Below are 17564 nucleotides of genomic sequence, written 5' to 3' on the forward strand. Positions count from 1 at the left end.
GATTCTAGGGGACCGTCGCATCCCTTAAATTACATTATATTTGTCAACTCTCTCACAGCAGAGGTAACTATTTAGCCATCAAGTTAATGTTAACCCAGAGCATTTTGTATTTGTTGCAATCTCCCCCCCCCCATTCAGTTTATCATAAAGCTAATGTACATGTATGTAGGAGAGGAAACTTTGGAAATTTAAAGAATACTGATACAATAGGTAATGATAAACAGTGTGGCAGGGTAGAACGGAGTGAATCTCAGTAAAAGTGCAACATCAAATGTTGTCAAAGTAGGGGAAAGTGAAGACAAGCCAAAACTAAATGTTAAAACAAATCTTGATTAGAATGCACACAACGTTTATGACAGGATAGCTGAATTAGTACCCGCAAACAGGTGGATTGATTTCTCTAAAAATAATTGCAGAGGTGAGGTTGGAAATTGACAGGGATTGACTTCTTATCCCAAGGTATCAAATTTCAGATCATCATCAGAAAGGAAAGTGAGTTAAAGACAGTGGGCAGAATTTGAAGCTTTGATAATGAAAGATGATATTAGCTACACAAACACAAAAATATCATCTGTTTGGGTAGAGATTAGGAATAAGGGGTAGAAAACACAGGTGGAGGTTTCCTTCATGGTAGCAATTTTGGACATATTTTCAGTTCCCAAATAAAGGGGCTTCCATCATGCACTCACTTTCATAAAAACTGGACGAAGATGGTCTTGAGAATAAACGTGAAATGAACCCTTAACAGTTTCTTAGAATAAAGGGTTATTGATCCAGAGGTGAACACCTTATTTTGCATCTTGTCACGGATATTGATATAGGTATAATTAGCTCTTATTTTATACGTTCCTCTGGGAAGCAGTGATCATAATTTGCTAAACTCCCATTTCAGGTTGTAAGTGACATACTCAAGTTTGAATCTAAGGTCTTACATAAATAAAAAGCAATTGCATTGATATGAGACACAAGTAGATTAAAATAATAGCCTAAAAGAAATACATGTCGTAGTGGTTTTTTGAAGAAATATTTTATAATATGCACTCCATTGATAAATGAAGATGTCACGGAAAAGGTGATCCCTTCATCCATGGCTGGCTAAAGTAGGCAAGATTCATATTACATTGAAAGAAAAGACAAGGTTTTAACTGTAGCAGCTTTGAGAATCAGGAGAATTTGGCTGATCTCTGCCTCCTAATCTCATTTTCCTGCCTTCTCCCCATAACCCTTGACACCCGTTTGTGACTCACTGACCAAACCAGAGTGTAGGGGAAGAGGTTCATTGTGCCTTTGGGGACTAGTAAAGTGAAATTTCACTATCAATCATGGATCGGGCCTTTCTTTAACCAGAATGCTGCCTGTTTTAAAAGAAATTTAGCTACAAGATGAGGTTCGACAAATTTTGATTTATTTTCTCTGGAACTTTGGAGGCTGAGGGGAGACCAGATGGAAGTTTACACAATTATGAGAGGCTTAGATAGGGGAGACAGTCAGACCTTTGGGGGGGGATGGAACAGGGGTAGAGATGGAGGCAGATACCACACTGTTGTTTAAAATCTTCTGGATAGACTTGTGGATCTGCAGGGAATGGAGGGATATGGATCACATACAGGCAGAGGAGATTAGTTTAACTTGGCATCACATTTTGCACAGGACATTGTGGGTCTAAGGACCTTTTACTGTTCTGTACTGTTCTATGAGGAAGAGAGACACCAAAATATGGCTGGCATGTTTGCCTAGCCTCAAAAACCAGGAAAATGATTGAATCAATTGCTAACAGAAGTGATAACAGAGCATTTAGAAAAGCATAGCATTGTTCCACGGGGTGAAAAAGGTTACAAGAAAGAATCTGTGTCAAACAAATTAATTAGAAATCTTTGAGGTTGTAACTATCAGGAGAGATAAAGACTAACAGTATATGTAGTGTGTTTCGATTTCAAAAAGGCAATTGGTAAGAAGTCACAAAAGAGTATTGCACAAGGGCTCAAGATAATGATAGCAACATATTATAGACAAAAGATTAAGTGAACATTCAGAAAATAAATACCCCATGGATAAACCACCATGCAAAGTGCCCACCAGACGACAAAAAATAGCTTTTAAAAATAAAAACATGTTCACTCAGATTATCCTTTTGATATTTTTAAAGGTTTCCTTATACTGCTGGAATTATGGAGTAGAACAAAGCATTTAACACTAAAAAAACAGTAAAATTCAACAAATCAGGCAGCCTCTGTGGGGAGCGAGAAGCAGAGTTAGTGGGAGTCATTCATGCTGTTAAATGATATGCAGCTGAGTTCTGGCCCTCAGCTTCCTACAATCTATATTAGTGACTGTGATGGAGGAGGGAAACGGCAGAGAACTATGTCCTGTGGCCAACCAAATCTATATTGACTACCAACCATCCATTTGTACTAATCCTACATTAAACCTTGTTTCATGTTTCTCCCAGAGTCTGTCACTCACCCAACACAAAGGCGTAATTTTACTGTCCAATTTACACACAATCCCACACTTTGAGACATGGGAGGAAATTGCAGGAAACTCCTATGGTCACAGGCAGAACATGCAAACTCCACACAGACAGCACTGAAGGTCAGGACTGAACGTGGTCCCCAGCAGTGAAGCAGCACCTCTACTAGTTGTTGAGAAATAGTGGGAAATATGGGATGGTCCGCTTCGGTAAGAAGATATTTAAAAGTTACTTGGAGAGGTAGATATCCTCATACAGGAAGCAAAGATAGCGTGTAAATACAGAAAACAAACAGGAAGCAAATCGATATTGCTCTTTATTGCTAAGGGCAGGGCCGGCCTTAGGAGGTGCAGGGCCCAATTGGGAACAATTTTGGAGAGCCCCAGGTTCCCAGCTATGGTCTGTAGAATCGTAGAAATATAAATAAAGTCTATTATAAACATTATATCTCTATGGCAGAATGGAAAGTAATGAAAATGTGCGCTTAAAAAGATTTTTGGCCATCTAACTCAGGGTCCCCCTCCGCTGTGCAGGACAAGAGGATTTTTCCCATCGATGAAAAATAAAACAGTTATTAATGTTTAAAAATGTTGAGATTCTCTCTCCTGTCAATAACTGCCAGGACGGCCACGCCCCTTCTTGTGGGTGGGGGGACAATAAAACCCGGAAGTGTGGGCGTGGCTCAGTCTCTGCAAGATGGGGGAGGGAGAGGTCACCTTGGTAGCCTTGCACCCTGCTTGAAATGGTAGGAAACTTTGTTTGAATGGAGTTTCAAGGAATAGCCATGAGTCAACTGCCAGTCCACCAGCCGTGAGTGAGTGAGCTGCCAGCCCAATGAAAGCCTCTGTGAAATGAAAATCCTACCCTTTTGTGGGGGGAGGGTGTGTGTAAAGGAGGAAGGAGTGAGGGAAGGAGTGAAAGGAGGGAGGAAAGGGAAGAAGGGAAGAAGGGAGGGAGATGGCCGGCGGCGTGAGCGGATGCCGGGGTCCGGGCGGACGGGTGTGCGCTGAGGCCGAGGTTTGTAAACATTGCTCCAACCCCCGGCCCGACCCTACCAGTATGTTTCATTGCGTCACCCCGGGGAGAGAGAGGGGTGGAGCCAGGGCTGTGTGCGTGAAGCACGGCGACTGGAGAGGCGGGAGCGCTGCCCCAGGACCGTGAAGGATCGACACACATCCCCCTTCTCCATTCCCCCTCACACCACCCTCCCCGTCTACCCCTTTCTCCCCGTCTACCCCTTTCTTCCCCCTCCACCCTTCTACTCTCTCCCCACCACTCTCTCCCCCCTCCACTCGGGGTAGATCTACCGGAGCCAAGAGTAGATTACTCTAGCGCGGGATCTCCTTAGGCGCGGGGCCCAATTGGGAGCAATTGGTCCAATTGGCTTAAGGCCGGCCCTGGCTAACGGCAACACAGTCTCATAATTTTATAACTATGCAAGGCATTAGTGGTATGCAACAATGCTAAAAGAAATTTCCTCTTTAAAATGGTAATTTGTTTTAATACACAAGGAACTGCAGGTACTGGTTTACAAAAAAAGACACAAAGTGCTGGAGTCACTCAGATTCGGTGGATCAGGCAGTTTCTCTGGAGAGCATTTTGGTTTGGAACCCTTCTTTAGACTGATTGTGGTGGTGAGGGGGAGCTGGGAGAGAGGAAGGGGAGGATAAAGCCTGGCCAGTGATAGTTGGATGCAGGTGAGAGGGGGCGCGGGGAGGTGATCAGCAGATGGTTGGACAAAGGCCAGAGATAAAAAGACAAAAGGTGTGAGGATTGAAGTGTGAGGTGCAAATAGAGCAGCCGGAGGAAGGGGAGAAATTACATTTCATGTAGTGGAAGAGTCTGGAACCAGAGGGCACAGCCTCAGAATAAAAGGACGTACCTTCAGAATACAGGTGAGGAGGATTTCTTATAGCTAGAGGGTGGTGAATCTGTGGAATTCATTGCCACATGGAGCTGTGGAGGTGAAGTCATTTGGTATTGTTCAACCAAAGATTGATAGAATTCTTGATTAGTAAGGGTGTCAAAGGTTACGTGGAAAATGGCAGGAAACTGAGTTGAGAGGGAAAAATAGATCAGCCATGACTGAATGGAGGAGTAGATTCAATGGGCTGAATGGCCTAATTTTGCTCCTATGTCTAGTGGTCTGAATTGGAATGAGTCCAGGTGGGGCACAGTTAAGATTGGGAAGAAACAGTGGGCAAGGGATGGGTGGGGGGGGGGTTGTATAATGATTAGTTACCTAAAAGTTGGAATGTTCATACGTTGGGTTGTAAGATACCCAAGTGGGATACGTAGTGCTGTTATTCCAGTTGTCTGCGGCCTCTCTCTGGAGGAGGCCGAGGATAGAAAGATCAGTATACGAATGGGAAAGGAAGTTAAAATGGTTAGCAATGGTCATTTTATGTTAAACATATTTTTCAAGATCACTTCCCGCTTGCAATTGCTAATTGGAGGTATATACATATATGGTCTTGAATATTAGAAGTTTCACTGATTTGTTTGTTGTTAGAATTATTATTGAATGATTAGATTGCTGTGTTAGTCAAAAAATGAACAGAGATGATTCCTCAGCAACCACTCAAGTTTCTCTTTTTTTTAAATCCACCACTTTTTCCGCCAACATTTGTCATGTTGGCATGTGGTTAGGTGAAGGAAATATTGATGGAAAGAGCACTGGCCCAGATTTAACAAGAAATGTCAGAGTTTTGTTAAGAACTGCTGACCTTGCTCACGTTGTAAGTCCTGTATTGCATGCATGTGCTCACAAATCCTGAACTTGCTGGCATCTGCTTGACAGTTTCTGAGTTGTGCTCAGATGCTGAAAGGCTGGACTCACAAGCCCAGTGCCAGAGAGTGACGTTGGGTCATTTCCCCATCATTCATTCACGAGAATCTGCCTGAAAATCTTACTTTCTCCATTCATTTGAATGGAGACGGCTGATAACACAATAGGAAATTTTAATCAATTTCAAGGCCAAGTTTACTTAAATGCTTTCATTTGTTTTCACGTTGTTGCTAAAAAAACAATTTTTAGTTGTATTTAAATGAATTGGTTTTGATATTCTTTGATCATTTCTGCTATTAAATACACACGTGAACAAACGTTTCAGAATTGCAGGGTTGGGTAAGTGGTACAACATGGGATGCTGGAATTTATCATTTAGAAATGGAGACGTGACGTACAAAAACAGGGTGGCCAACTGTGGTAGACTGCATGCAATTAAGGCCACCCAACCTTGGGAAGTACAGGACAACAAACAGATACAAATAGAATGATTTTAGGAATAACAAATTTTGGTTATTACGCTGAAGAAACTGAGGCTATTCTCCCTGCAGATGCTGGTTTAAACTGCAAGGAGAATATGCAGGAACTGCAGAGGAACCTGCAGAGGAACCTGCAGAGGAACCTGCAGAGGAACCTGCAGAGGAACTGCAGATGCTGGTTTAACCCGAAGATAGACACAAAAAGCTGGAGTAACTCAGCAGGTCAGACAGCATCTCTGGAGAAAATAGGTGACGTTTTCGGTGGAGACCCTTCTTCAGACCTTCTTTTAGATACTGGCATAAACGGAAAGGGCTGAATGGCCTCCTTCCATACCATGACAAATGTATGGCTCTATTCAACGAATCGAACAAAATCCCTGTAGATCTTAACTGCCTGACTAACATATTTAACGATGTTCTGCACTGATCACAGGAATTGTGTAATTGCTGCATTAGATTAAAAATCCCTTCACAAGCTTTACATATATTTTGCAAATTAAGTAATAATCGAGTCGCATTACAAACATCACAGATTTGTCATGTGGATTCAAAGAGTCAAAGGGTCATCATAATGTTAGTGCTACCAATGTAAATAAGACTGAGGCTTTAAAAAGAGAAAATTATCATTTGTGGATGTTATTTTGCCAGCCCAAAATGAATGAACACAATGTTAGGATGAAGTTTTGGTGGATCTAAGTTATATTGTTGACTGCGATGGAGCTCATCGCAAAGAAACACCGCAGAAACGCATTTAGACACAACATGCATCTTGGCAATCTGCAATATCATATTTCAAACAAGAAAAATATCTTATGGAAACACAAGAGACTGCAGATGCTGAAATCTTGCGCAAAACACACAAGAGTGCAGTTTCTGGCAAAGTTGAAGCTCAGCACCTCATAATCCACTTAGGCACACTGCAACCCAACAGCATGAGCACTGAATACACAATTTCAGCATGAGCACTGAATACACAATACACAATTTCAGATGGCACCGCCTCCTCACCTTCCTTTCTTCCCACTGCCTCCACCGCATCACCTTTCATCCATCCGTTCATCTCAAAACCCCCCTTAACACAGGTCCCCCATTTTGATTCCCTTCCCCGTTCCTTTCTGCCCATCACCGCTCCCTCTGGTTTTACATTTTGCTCCCCACCTTCCTGACCTATCATTCTGTCTTCTCCACCTCCAGTTTTGGTTTACTATCTCCACCCTTCTTTCCCCACTCAATCAACCCCTCCTCACCTGGCTCCACTTATCATTTGTCAGCTCTTGACCTACTCTAACTCTCACCTCTTTCTCCCAGCTATTTCTCCTCTATTCCGTCAGTCTGTAGAAGGGTCCCAACCTGAGAGGTCAAGCAGAGAGATAACAGGAGTATCTGTAATAAGACCACTGGGTTGACGACTGATAAGTGGGGATTTATGATAACTACAAAATAAATTAAATGGCAAACAGTCTTTTATATTAACTCCACAATTATGCTCCGCAAAAATAGTGGAAGCAAATGTAAAAAAATAACTTTCAAAAAAGAAATTACTGAAGAACTGAAAATGTAAAAAGTTGCATGGCTACAGGGAAAATGAGAAAGGAATTGATCAAATTAGAAAGCTCTTTTGCCGGAGTTCCATCTTCACGGCAAGAGGGCCCTGAAAATTATCGGACTGGCTGCAAGGCCACAAATGGGCCCCGACCTCGGGTGTTTCAGAGGAAGAAGACTTAACTTTCTGGTGCCTTTCCCCACAGTGGACATTTTTGATTCTGCTGTGGGGGGACGTTGGCGTTGAACTCTATAACGTGTTGTGTCCATTTTCTTTATTTTTTAAAACCTTTTTCTATGGTGTGGAAACTTATTATCTATTTTATGTAAAGCACTTTGGTGTCAATGCGAGCTGACTTAAAATGTGCTATATAAATTAAACTTACTTACTTACTTACTCTTTAAAGTGCTGGTGCAGACTGAGTAAAATGGTCACCTGCACTATCAGATTTTGTTCTCTCTCGTTCAAAAAGATTAATTAGAAACTGTATTTTTGTCATGCTGCAGTTGATGGCTCACTGATGTAATTAAGCCAAGCGATTTGCTTTCTAATGCATTCCACTGGCGGTATCATGGTGTGTAGAAAGGTACTGCAGATGCTGGTTTAAACCAAAGGTAGTCACAAAAGCTGGAGTAACTCAGCAGGGCAGGCAGCATCTCTGGAGCGAAGGAAAGGGTGATGTTTTGGGTCGAGAGAAGGGTCTCGACCCAAAACATCGCCCGTTCCTTTTCTCCAGAGATGCTGCCTGTCCCGCTGCGTTACTCCAGCATTTTGTCTCTATCTTCGGAGTTATCGTGGTGTTGGGTTTCACAGTTTACTTCTTGCACCATAAGATCCAAGGAGTTAGGGCCAAGAAGGGATTCACAAACTGCAAATTAACAAGTTTTTCCAAACTACCCACAAATATGAGCCGTAAGCTATTTAACGGAAAAAAATATATATATAATTTCTTGCTGTTCACTGGCAATGTGAACAAGAAGCACAAAAAAAAATGGATGATGAAGAAGCTGAAATTAGCTGCTGAAAAATGAGAATTAAAGAGGAAAAAAACCCACAAAACTAAAACTGAACCATATTCACCTATACTGAATTAAGAACAGCCAGCAAATGATTTAAGATCAGCTCAAATTTATGCAGCCTAATTGGTCATCAGTTACTCAAATCAAGCTCAGTCCATCAATATGGATACACACTGCTTTCTCAATTAGATGGGGTATAATTATGAGTCAAGGTCTTCTGCTCCATATGCTCATTAATAGGAAATGAAGATGCCCATGTAATATTCTCAAGCATGCTGATGCAAAAGAGAGCAGCAAATATTCTGACATTCACCGAAAAACAGCAGTGTTTTTGTTTAGTTGACGTTGGGAGCGTTAAAGGTTACAGCTACTGAAATGCTTCAATAGGCAAGAAAGGAAGAATTCTAGAAGTTACAATTGAATGCACACATTTGAGGAGGTTTGCAATTAATTTGGCCCTAATGTACTTACTCTGCTGGTTAAGATAAATAAACACTGATGTTTTGCACATTAGAAACATGTATTGCCGCATCTGGAAGTGCCAGGTGCACACACCACTCGACTATTAGCAGAAACTAAATGCCTGGACAAGGTGACTTTACAAATAATTTGCATTCTCAATGTGGTGGGAGCATTGCATTTCTCCCCAACAAACAATTCCTGAATCAACAAATAATTGTCCCCTGTCCTTGACTCGCATAATCGTTTTCCTGCCTCCGCTGAAAGAGAGTTGTGCTAAACCGGTGAAGGACATATAAAAACCTGGCTCCGCCAAGTGAGAAATTATGACCAGATTAAGTTCTTCTGAAATTGCTACGAAACCTCATGCTAATCAAAATGCCAAAGCTTCCTCAGAATGCAAGAAATTTCCTGCATCTCAACCTATAGAAAGAAGGAACTGCAGATGTTGTTTTACAAAACAAAAAAAGACAAAGTGCTGGAGTAACTCAACGTATGAGGCAGCATCCCTGAAGTACATGGATAGGTGATGTTTCGGGTCGGGACCCTTCCACAGACTCTCATTTCAAATTTTCATTAGGTGCTTATCACTCTGAATGTTCGGTGCTTTTGCACGGACACCAGTAGAAACAAGAGTAGGCCCTTCGGCCTGTTCCACCATTCAACAAGACGGTGGTGGATGGTGCTGCAGCAGCACCACAGTCCTGTATCAAATCCATTATCCACATTCTCAAAAATCTATCAATCACTGTCGTGAATGGACTCAGTGACTGAGCCTCCACTGCCCACTTCGGCAGTGAATTCCAACCATTCGCCACCCTCTGGGTAAAGGCATTTCTTCTCACCTCAGTCCTGAATGGTTGACCCCTTCTTTTGAGACGGTGACCAACCTGCTTCTGGACACCTTAGGACAGTGAAAAACATTGTATTCCTCCACTAAAATCTCTTAATAATTACACAAAAAGATCATTTTTTATTCTCTATGCCCAAATATAGGTTAGATCTGCCATGTCTATAACTGTACAGGGATTTATCTTAAACCTATGCTGTATTTCTTCATTGCAAGTATATCCTTCCCTTTTGTAGCAAGACTAGACCTGTGCATGATATTTCAGGCTCAGTCTCAGCACACCTCTATAAATGGAGAAAAGTGTCTCTACTCGTACTAAGATTCATTTTTCTCCAATCATTATCTTTTTGTCAGCTTTGTAACCCTTTTCCTTTGATCTAACAGATCTTGCCAGTCCACATTTCCAGGTTTTTTTTTTTTCATAACATGCAAAATATCACTACCATGACTAATATATATTTGCCATTGGTGCTATCGATATACAAAACACAATATCGCTCTCCTCAAGGAGACTCAAGATTATTCAAAAGGATTAGCACTGCAACAGATGCTTTCCTGGGCTGGTTCCAACAGCAGATTTACTGTCAGAGACCACCTGTAAAGTAAGACATCAACTGTCTTTGTGCCTGACCATACCTTGTTCCCCTCCCCAAGCATTTTCCACGTGCAATAAGATCAGCAAAAACATCCTCACACTTCCCTTTAAGACTGTCCTCACAGAGTCCTCCTACATGTCAAAATGCAATCTGAAGAAAAGATTTCTTCCAGTCTCAAAAATTATCTAGTCTAAAAAGTTGTTTTTTTTAAACGTAACCATTACCCCTCAACAGCACCATCTGTAAAATGAACTCTATTCCCATTCTGATCCACTGATGCCAGTTAGCTCCCTCGCACCATACCAGCAGCTTAACTTTAACCTTTCCATTTAGAGTCATACAAGTCACTCGTAGAGTCATACAAGTCAAGTCAACTATATTTGTCACATACACATACAAGATGTGCAGTGAAATGAAATACAGCGTGGAAACGGACCCTTCGGCCCAATCTGCCCATGCCGATCAACATGCTCCATCGACACTAGTCCCACCTTCCTGGTTTTGGCCCATATCCCTCTAAATCTACCCTAGATCAACATGCTCCATCGACACTAGTCCCACCTTCCTGGTTTTGGCCCATATCCCTCTAAATCTACCCTATCCACGCCACTGTCTAAATGTTTCTTAAACATTGCCATAGTACCAGTTTCAACTACCTCCTCTGGCAGCTTGTTCCATACATCCATCACCATTTGTGTAAAAAAGGTACCCCTCAGGTTCCCATAAAATCTTTCTCCACTCACCGTAAACCTATGTCTGCTGGTTCTCGATTCCCTTACTCTGGGCAGTAGCCTCTGTGCATTTACCCGACCTATTCCTCTTATGATTTTGTACACCTCTATAAGATCATCCCTCATCCTCCTGCGCTCCAAGGAATAAAGCCATAGCCTGCTCAACCTCTCCCTATAGCTCAGGCCCTAGAGTCCTAGGAACATCCTGGTAAATCGTCTCTGAACCCCTTCAACCTTGACAATGTCATTCCTATAACATGGTGATCAAAACTAAACACAATACTCTAAATGTAGCCTCAACAACATCTATATTACTAAAAGTCTGATCTTGACCGCATTTGGCCCACTGTGTTGCGATTTCCGAGAGAATGCCACCACCTACGGCCGTCATTTTTGACCACCTCACTCAGAGCCCTCCGCCTTCCGGGACCAGAGGATTTTTCCCATCGATGAAAAATCAGAAAGATATTAACGTTTTTGTTTTTTTAAACTATTCTCTCTGCTGCCCCCGCTGGCGGGAGGGGGGAGGGACTATAAAACCCGGAAGTGTCGTGCCTCACTCAGTCTCTGCCAGACCCAGGAAGCGAGAGGGTCACGGCTCTCTTAGCGGTGAATAACACTGAACGCACGTCTACTCCACGGTGAGTCCCCTTGATGTGGCTGCTGCCAAATTGTTTGCCTTTTTATTTAAAGTTTGTGTTCACAAAATGAATTTTGGTTTGTCAGGTGGCTGCAGCCCAATTGTTTGCCTCGCCTTTTTAACAAGTTTGTGTTCACAAAATGAATTTTGGTTGTCAGGTGGCTGCAGCCAAATTGTTTGCTTTGGCTTGGCTTTTAAAATCATTGTAACAGTCGGTTGCCAGCCCAAGAATCCATTCGGCCCACAATGTCTATACTAGCCCTCTAGAAAACAGTACCTTCGGCCCGCAACACCCAAACTAGCGCGACAGAAAGCCCCCCACTGGCCAGCAATATTGGAATTGGTGGAGAGGTGGAATATTGCTGGTGGAATACCAGCCCTCCCGTGTGATGCTGGGACCCAACGGGTCCCACTTAGTCTAGTCTTATATAAGTGTAACATGACCTCCCAACTTCTCTCTCAATGTGACTGATGAAGAACAATGTCCCAAAACCCTTCTTGACCACCCTATCCATCTGTGACGCCACTTTCAAGGAACATTAACTTGTTTTCACTAACCTGCAAATTAATTCTCATAGATTCTTGTAGTCTCAGAGATAGAATCTGCTCTACACTTGTTTCAGACCTAACATCACGTCATATTAAATAGTGTGCTGAACTTTCAATATTTTAACAAGGACTGATGATTGCTATATTTAGGTCATGGACGAGTCAAAACATCCTACAATTAAACTGTGATGATATCACCATCTTCAATAATTGCTGTAAAAGTTCTGATGTCATTTCCGTCCGGCTGAAACAAATGACCGGAAACATCACTATTCCAGCTATCCCACATAGTAGCATAAATATCTATAATCAGGCTCATTGTCCACCCCACAAGTCTCAGAAATCCTGATCCATGTTTTGTTTCATCCCCACCACTTTCTCATTGAGTTCCCAGAATCCACAATTTATGATTTTCCAACACTTCTCTTTTCTCTTCTTTCTCACACCTCCACATTTACCTTTTCTAAAAGTCTGCGACTTCTATCACCTTGCTTTAGTCCCAGAAATCCATGTCATCCAATCCAATAAATCACACATCCCTGGCTTCACTTGTGCATCCCTCTATATTTGTGGTTCACTACACCCTCTTTGCAACTTGCTGCCTTAATCACCCTGCCTAACTATTTAATTTCTGCTATCCTTTAACGCTCCTCAAAACAATGCTCACAGTCGCCTCCCAGATCCACTGTTGCTCTCCTTTCCACCTACATCCTCCATTTTCAAATGAATATTTTTCTGCCCAGATGGAAGAATAACGCTCCTGACAGAGAACAGCACAGAACAGAACAGGCCCTTTGGCCCACAATGCCCGTGTCAAACATTATGCCGAGTCAAACTAATCTCCTTTGCCTGCGTAAGATCCATATCGCTCCATTCCCTGCATTTCACTTGCCTATTTAAGATAGGCACATATGGGAACTCTGGTAATCACAGCTGTAAAAGTCCTTCCGTCCCAAAGTCAGTATTTTCATTTTGTCTTTAACTTTATTTCAGCACCAGATTGAACTTGACTTGCTGTAAGCAACTAAACTTACAAGCAGTTTCTGAAGTTGCCTGCAAATCCATTAAAATAAAGCTTTTGGGCAATCAGCATAAATTAAAATGACACAATTGTTAATCATGACAATGCAGTCTCTACTAATCAATACTATCTCTTAAAAACTAACAATTAACTATGATATTTGTTAAACATGGATGAATCTCTAAACAGTGTTTTATCTCCATTATGCTTTGTCAGTTCAGCAATAAGATACATTTATTAAAACACATAACTTTAATCTACCATAAATGTCTTATAATGTACAAAATTGAAACATGTCTTGTCCTTTCAAGTAATGGGTCATTTTTTTCTGTTGTCCTGTCTTTAACCAAATTACATTTTAGGAATTCCAGATGGCTCTTTATGATGCTCATGCAACAGAACTGATGACTTGGGGAAGCAATCCAGTACCATTAACATTCACAGGGTGAATGGTTATTGTGATGGACAATTTACTTGTTAAATGTACAATAAATAAGCTTTTGGTTCATCTCTGTTGCAGAATGCAACATCGCAATCAAAATGGGCGTGCCTCAAATTTTAATCATGTTCATGTCAATTATGAGATAATGTCATTCGCCAGCTAGGTGATCTGCAGATTGATCAACATTAGCATAAAGGACAATGATAACATTGAAATAACGATTATAATGTTTCATATTTGTACATGTGTCAACAACATAAACCTAGCAAAAGGCCCATGGGAAATGATGTATGTTCCTATAGCTTTCAATGCGGTAGGTGGAAAAGGAATTAAAAGAATGTAAAGCCAAATATGTCTATAAATGCTAGTAATCTTAAAACTAAAAATATTGGAGAGCAGCACGTGTGAAGAGAAACAAAATTCGTGCTTTTCATCAATGGACCCTCTCAAAGCTCTGATGAAAGGTCACCAACAAGAAGTGCCTAACAGAGGATTTCCAACATTACTGGTCTCCCAAAATTCAACTTATTTCATGTAGTTGTACAGCACAGAAACAGCCACTTCAACTCAACTTGTCCTTGCCGACCAAGATGCCTATCTAAGTTAGTACAAATCCACATTTTGTCCGTGTCACTCTAATCCTTATTTGTCCATCATTTAATTTTTCTCCTTCGTCTTTGCTGGTTCCAGGACCCACCTTGTCTTTTTGTCCTTTAAATTTCCATTGTTCCCCGATTCTAAGGCATAATATCCCACCTGGCTTACTTCATTTGTCCGATAAAGTGTACCCCTGCCTTTCTCTCCATTATATTTGGCAGAACTATCAGTCAACACATTCTGGCTTTCTTTTCCCAAATGTCTTCAAATTGCTATATATTAGTTGGATGATCAGCCATGATCACATTGAATGGCGGTGCAGGCTCGAAGGACCGAATGGCCTACTCCTACACCTATTTTCTATGTTTCTATTACCTCAGATACCCACCTTGTTCATTTTCCCTCCAGTCATCTTCCCAACCTCATTGGTGTATGGATGGCTATTTGCAATTATTGGGAGAGACTCTGGGAATTTCAGGAAATACTCCACATTTGTAAAGGGTTTATGAACAAGTCAATTGTACGCTTTCCTTCAACACACAAAAAAGTGTCCACCGCGACTACACCTGGACGATGTGGATCCAGGGAGTTTAATGGGAATTTGGTCATTACAGTGAAATCATAAACTGAAATAGAACTGCAGTTCTGGGGAGAGAGAAAATAATTTGAACTCAAAAGCCTGCAGCACTTCAGTGCTCTGCATTAATGGATTGCAGCCTTTCTCAATGAAATAGCAAACCAAGGCCCCATCTGCCCACCCAGACGAATGCAAAAGATTAATTGACTTTTGGAGAGTTGGGGTTATCCAGCCCATCACTTCTCCGTCAGACGGCTTCCTTTATCTCGTTGCTTTCACATTTCCAATGAGAGCTTGCCCCGTACAAATTCAGCATCCCAATTCTGACATTTACAGGAACAACCATGTTCGAGGAACTATTGTACAGGTGTAAGGCACGATACATCCGTGATCGTGAAAGGCGCTATGCAAGAGCAAGCGTGCCTGTTTCAGATAAAGGACAGCTCATTTATACATTATTAAACAACAGCTGCCTTGTATCACAGGGCCCAGCTGATGCATGGTCACATTCAGATCAATTATAGGATAATTAAAGACATTCTGGCATCTTACCACCACATTCTGATTGACTACTAAGAGTGACGTCATCGAAGAAGTCTCTCCGGGCTAAAAAGAATATAAAAAGAGGCAATCAGAATCTTACTCACTGTGACATTTAATTCAATTTTAAATATTGGTGGATAAAACACAGATTTATTCCAATTTTCCCTCTTTCCATCTTTAGGTATTTCAAAAGCTCATTTTAAATTAATTTTAAGCTAAAAGCTAATTAAAAACATACATTCATTTTTGATAATCCTGTGAGGTACAATAACTGGTCTATTCTGAAGCCTCTGGTGCTCCAACCAAATCATTTGACAATCATATTCATGCTTCTAAATCACTGTGCCCCCCGATCTGGAAGGAAAGCTTTGCACTGCAGACCTTCCAAATGTTCCTAAAATTAACAAGCGGGTTCAACAAGGTTTTAAAGACTTCAATTGCATAGACACAAAAATCTGGAGTAACTAAGCAGGACAGGCAGCATCTCTGGAGAGAAGGAATGGGTGATGTTTCGGGTCGAGGCCCTTCTTCAGAATTGCATATATGATCCCATTCTGTGTTTAGTCTTAATAGACCCGGTCCATGAAGAGTGGATTACTAATATTTTCTTGTCATTATCACCTCCCCCAAAATGTTGGTAAGCATTGCTTTGAGGGATATGGGCCAAATGGCAGCAGGTGGGACTAGCATAGATGGGGCATCTTGAGTGATACGGACAAATTGGGACAAAGGGCCTGTTTCTGTGCTGTATGGCTCTATCTTACAATAAAAGTGATGTTAGTGAGGAAAGCATCTTTGTAAGAGATCTTGTATTCTACAAATGGCCCAGACTAATTCAGTAGCAGCTCCAGAGAAAGAAAAGGATAACTAGAAGATTTTTATTCCAGTTTTGTGATAGCAATTTTTTTTCTGAAGTTTAACTCCTTCTCAAGCAAAGTTTTATTTTGAATTATAGTCCTCAAGGTAAAATCGATATCGAGGAGCCGCATCATAAATCACAGTTCATGTGCCATCTCCAGAGACTGGCTGGGGCATTCAACAATAATTTGGCTTTGTATGGTTCCTTTAATGCAACAAAGCTTCACAAATGGCTTCAAAAGACTTTTGACACTGAAGAGCAATGCAGAGTAGTTTACTGCATTGTGGATGTGGTTTGTGACCTGTAAAGTATAGCATCAATTTCTTTATTTTGGAATTTTAACATCATGTTTCTATAAAAATGGAATTTGGGTCAAATTTAAAAAAAACTTCACAATCTAACTCCGCAATATGGTCAGAGGTTTAAAACATCAGCACCCTGCACAGACCTGAGGAGATCACCTGACATGATTTCCAAGTGATCATCCAAAGCTGATGGTACCCTAGCATGCAGTGCTCGCGGTTAAAGCAAGCGGAAGCCAAACATTTAAAGCATTGAATGTGTTGTTAAGCCCCACCTCCAATTGTTAGTGCTACCATGGCCACAGATAACATGACAGCAATAGAGGGATCTAACCAATAATCATTAAAAACAAAAAGTTTGGGGCTGCAGGAAAATGTCAGTTCCACAAGTCATTAGAGACAAAAGTTAATGGCAACATTCATACCAAAATATTTTCAGTAAAAATAAACAACTCCGAAACCACCAAAACTTGGTGGATTCGGACTTCAAGGTTTGGTGTTCCAACTTTTGAGTTATGTCCCTGCATACCTTCAGAACTGCCATCCGACAGACTATCATTCAGCGACTCCGATGAGGGATCTACTGGACCAATGAGTTCTGAACCATCGTGAACTTCGCCATCCTAAAAGAAAACTTGCAAATGTAATAAGGTCAAACCAAAATCTGGATTGCCCCCAAATGAGGCCCGTTTAGAGCATCCGATTATATGTCTTTGCATGAGCTGCACCTTGATCAGGACAATGGGCTCTCCAACTGTGCTCTCATATGCTGGCAGGGTGGCTAACAATGAATGTGTCCAAAATAAAAATGTGCACAGGAACTGACTGCAGATAAAACTCTCTAATAAATTCATGACCTAAGATTAGAAATGGAATCTGCATGTTGAAGGATTTGGCATGAGCTTCTCAATCTCAATGTATCCATCTTTAATGCCTCATTTAAATGCCAAAATTCCAGGTCTGACCCATTATACCCTTCATGGAGCAACGGTTTATCTTAAGTTAATGTGGGACATCTTTAGACTGAGAAAGGAGAAATAATATAGAGGAATAAGAAAAGGACAGAGGAATTTAACAAACCTCCAATGTGGTGCAAACT

General features: G+C 41.3%; 1 protein-coding gene across 8 annotated transcripts in view; it reads right to left on the reverse strand.

Moving 5' to 3' along the window:
* Window positions 1–17564, reverse strand: part of rps6kc1 (ribosomal protein S6 kinase polypeptide 1) — a 148441-nt gene that overhangs the window by 99763 nt on the left and 31114 nt on the right. For 6 of the 8 annotated variants that reach the window (XR_008723922.1, XM_055639756.1, XM_055639759.1 and 3 more), the window contains 2 exons: window positions 16995–17088; window positions 15314–15367 (listed from right to left, as the gene is read on the reverse strand). The exons of the other annotated variants lie outside the window; for them this stretch is intronic. Coding sequence is in view for 5 of the 6 variants with exons in the window: in XM_055639756.1 (XP_055495731.1) it covers window positions 15314–15367; window positions 16995–17088 (148 nt within the window). In the remaining variant the exon portion in view is untranslated. The remainder of the gene's footprint in view (window positions 1–15313; window positions 15368–16994; window positions 17089–17564) is intronic. 8 annotated transcript variants of the gene reach the window in all.

The sequence above is a fragment of the Leucoraja erinacea genome, chromosome 8, assembly GCF_028641065.1.
Source record: "Leucoraja erinacea ecotype New England chromosome 8, Leri_hhj_1, whole genome shotgun sequence".
Classification (NCBI taxonomy): domain Eukaryota; kingdom Metazoa; phylum Chordata; class Chondrichthyes; order Rajiformes; family Rajidae; genus Leucoraja; species Leucoraja erinaceus.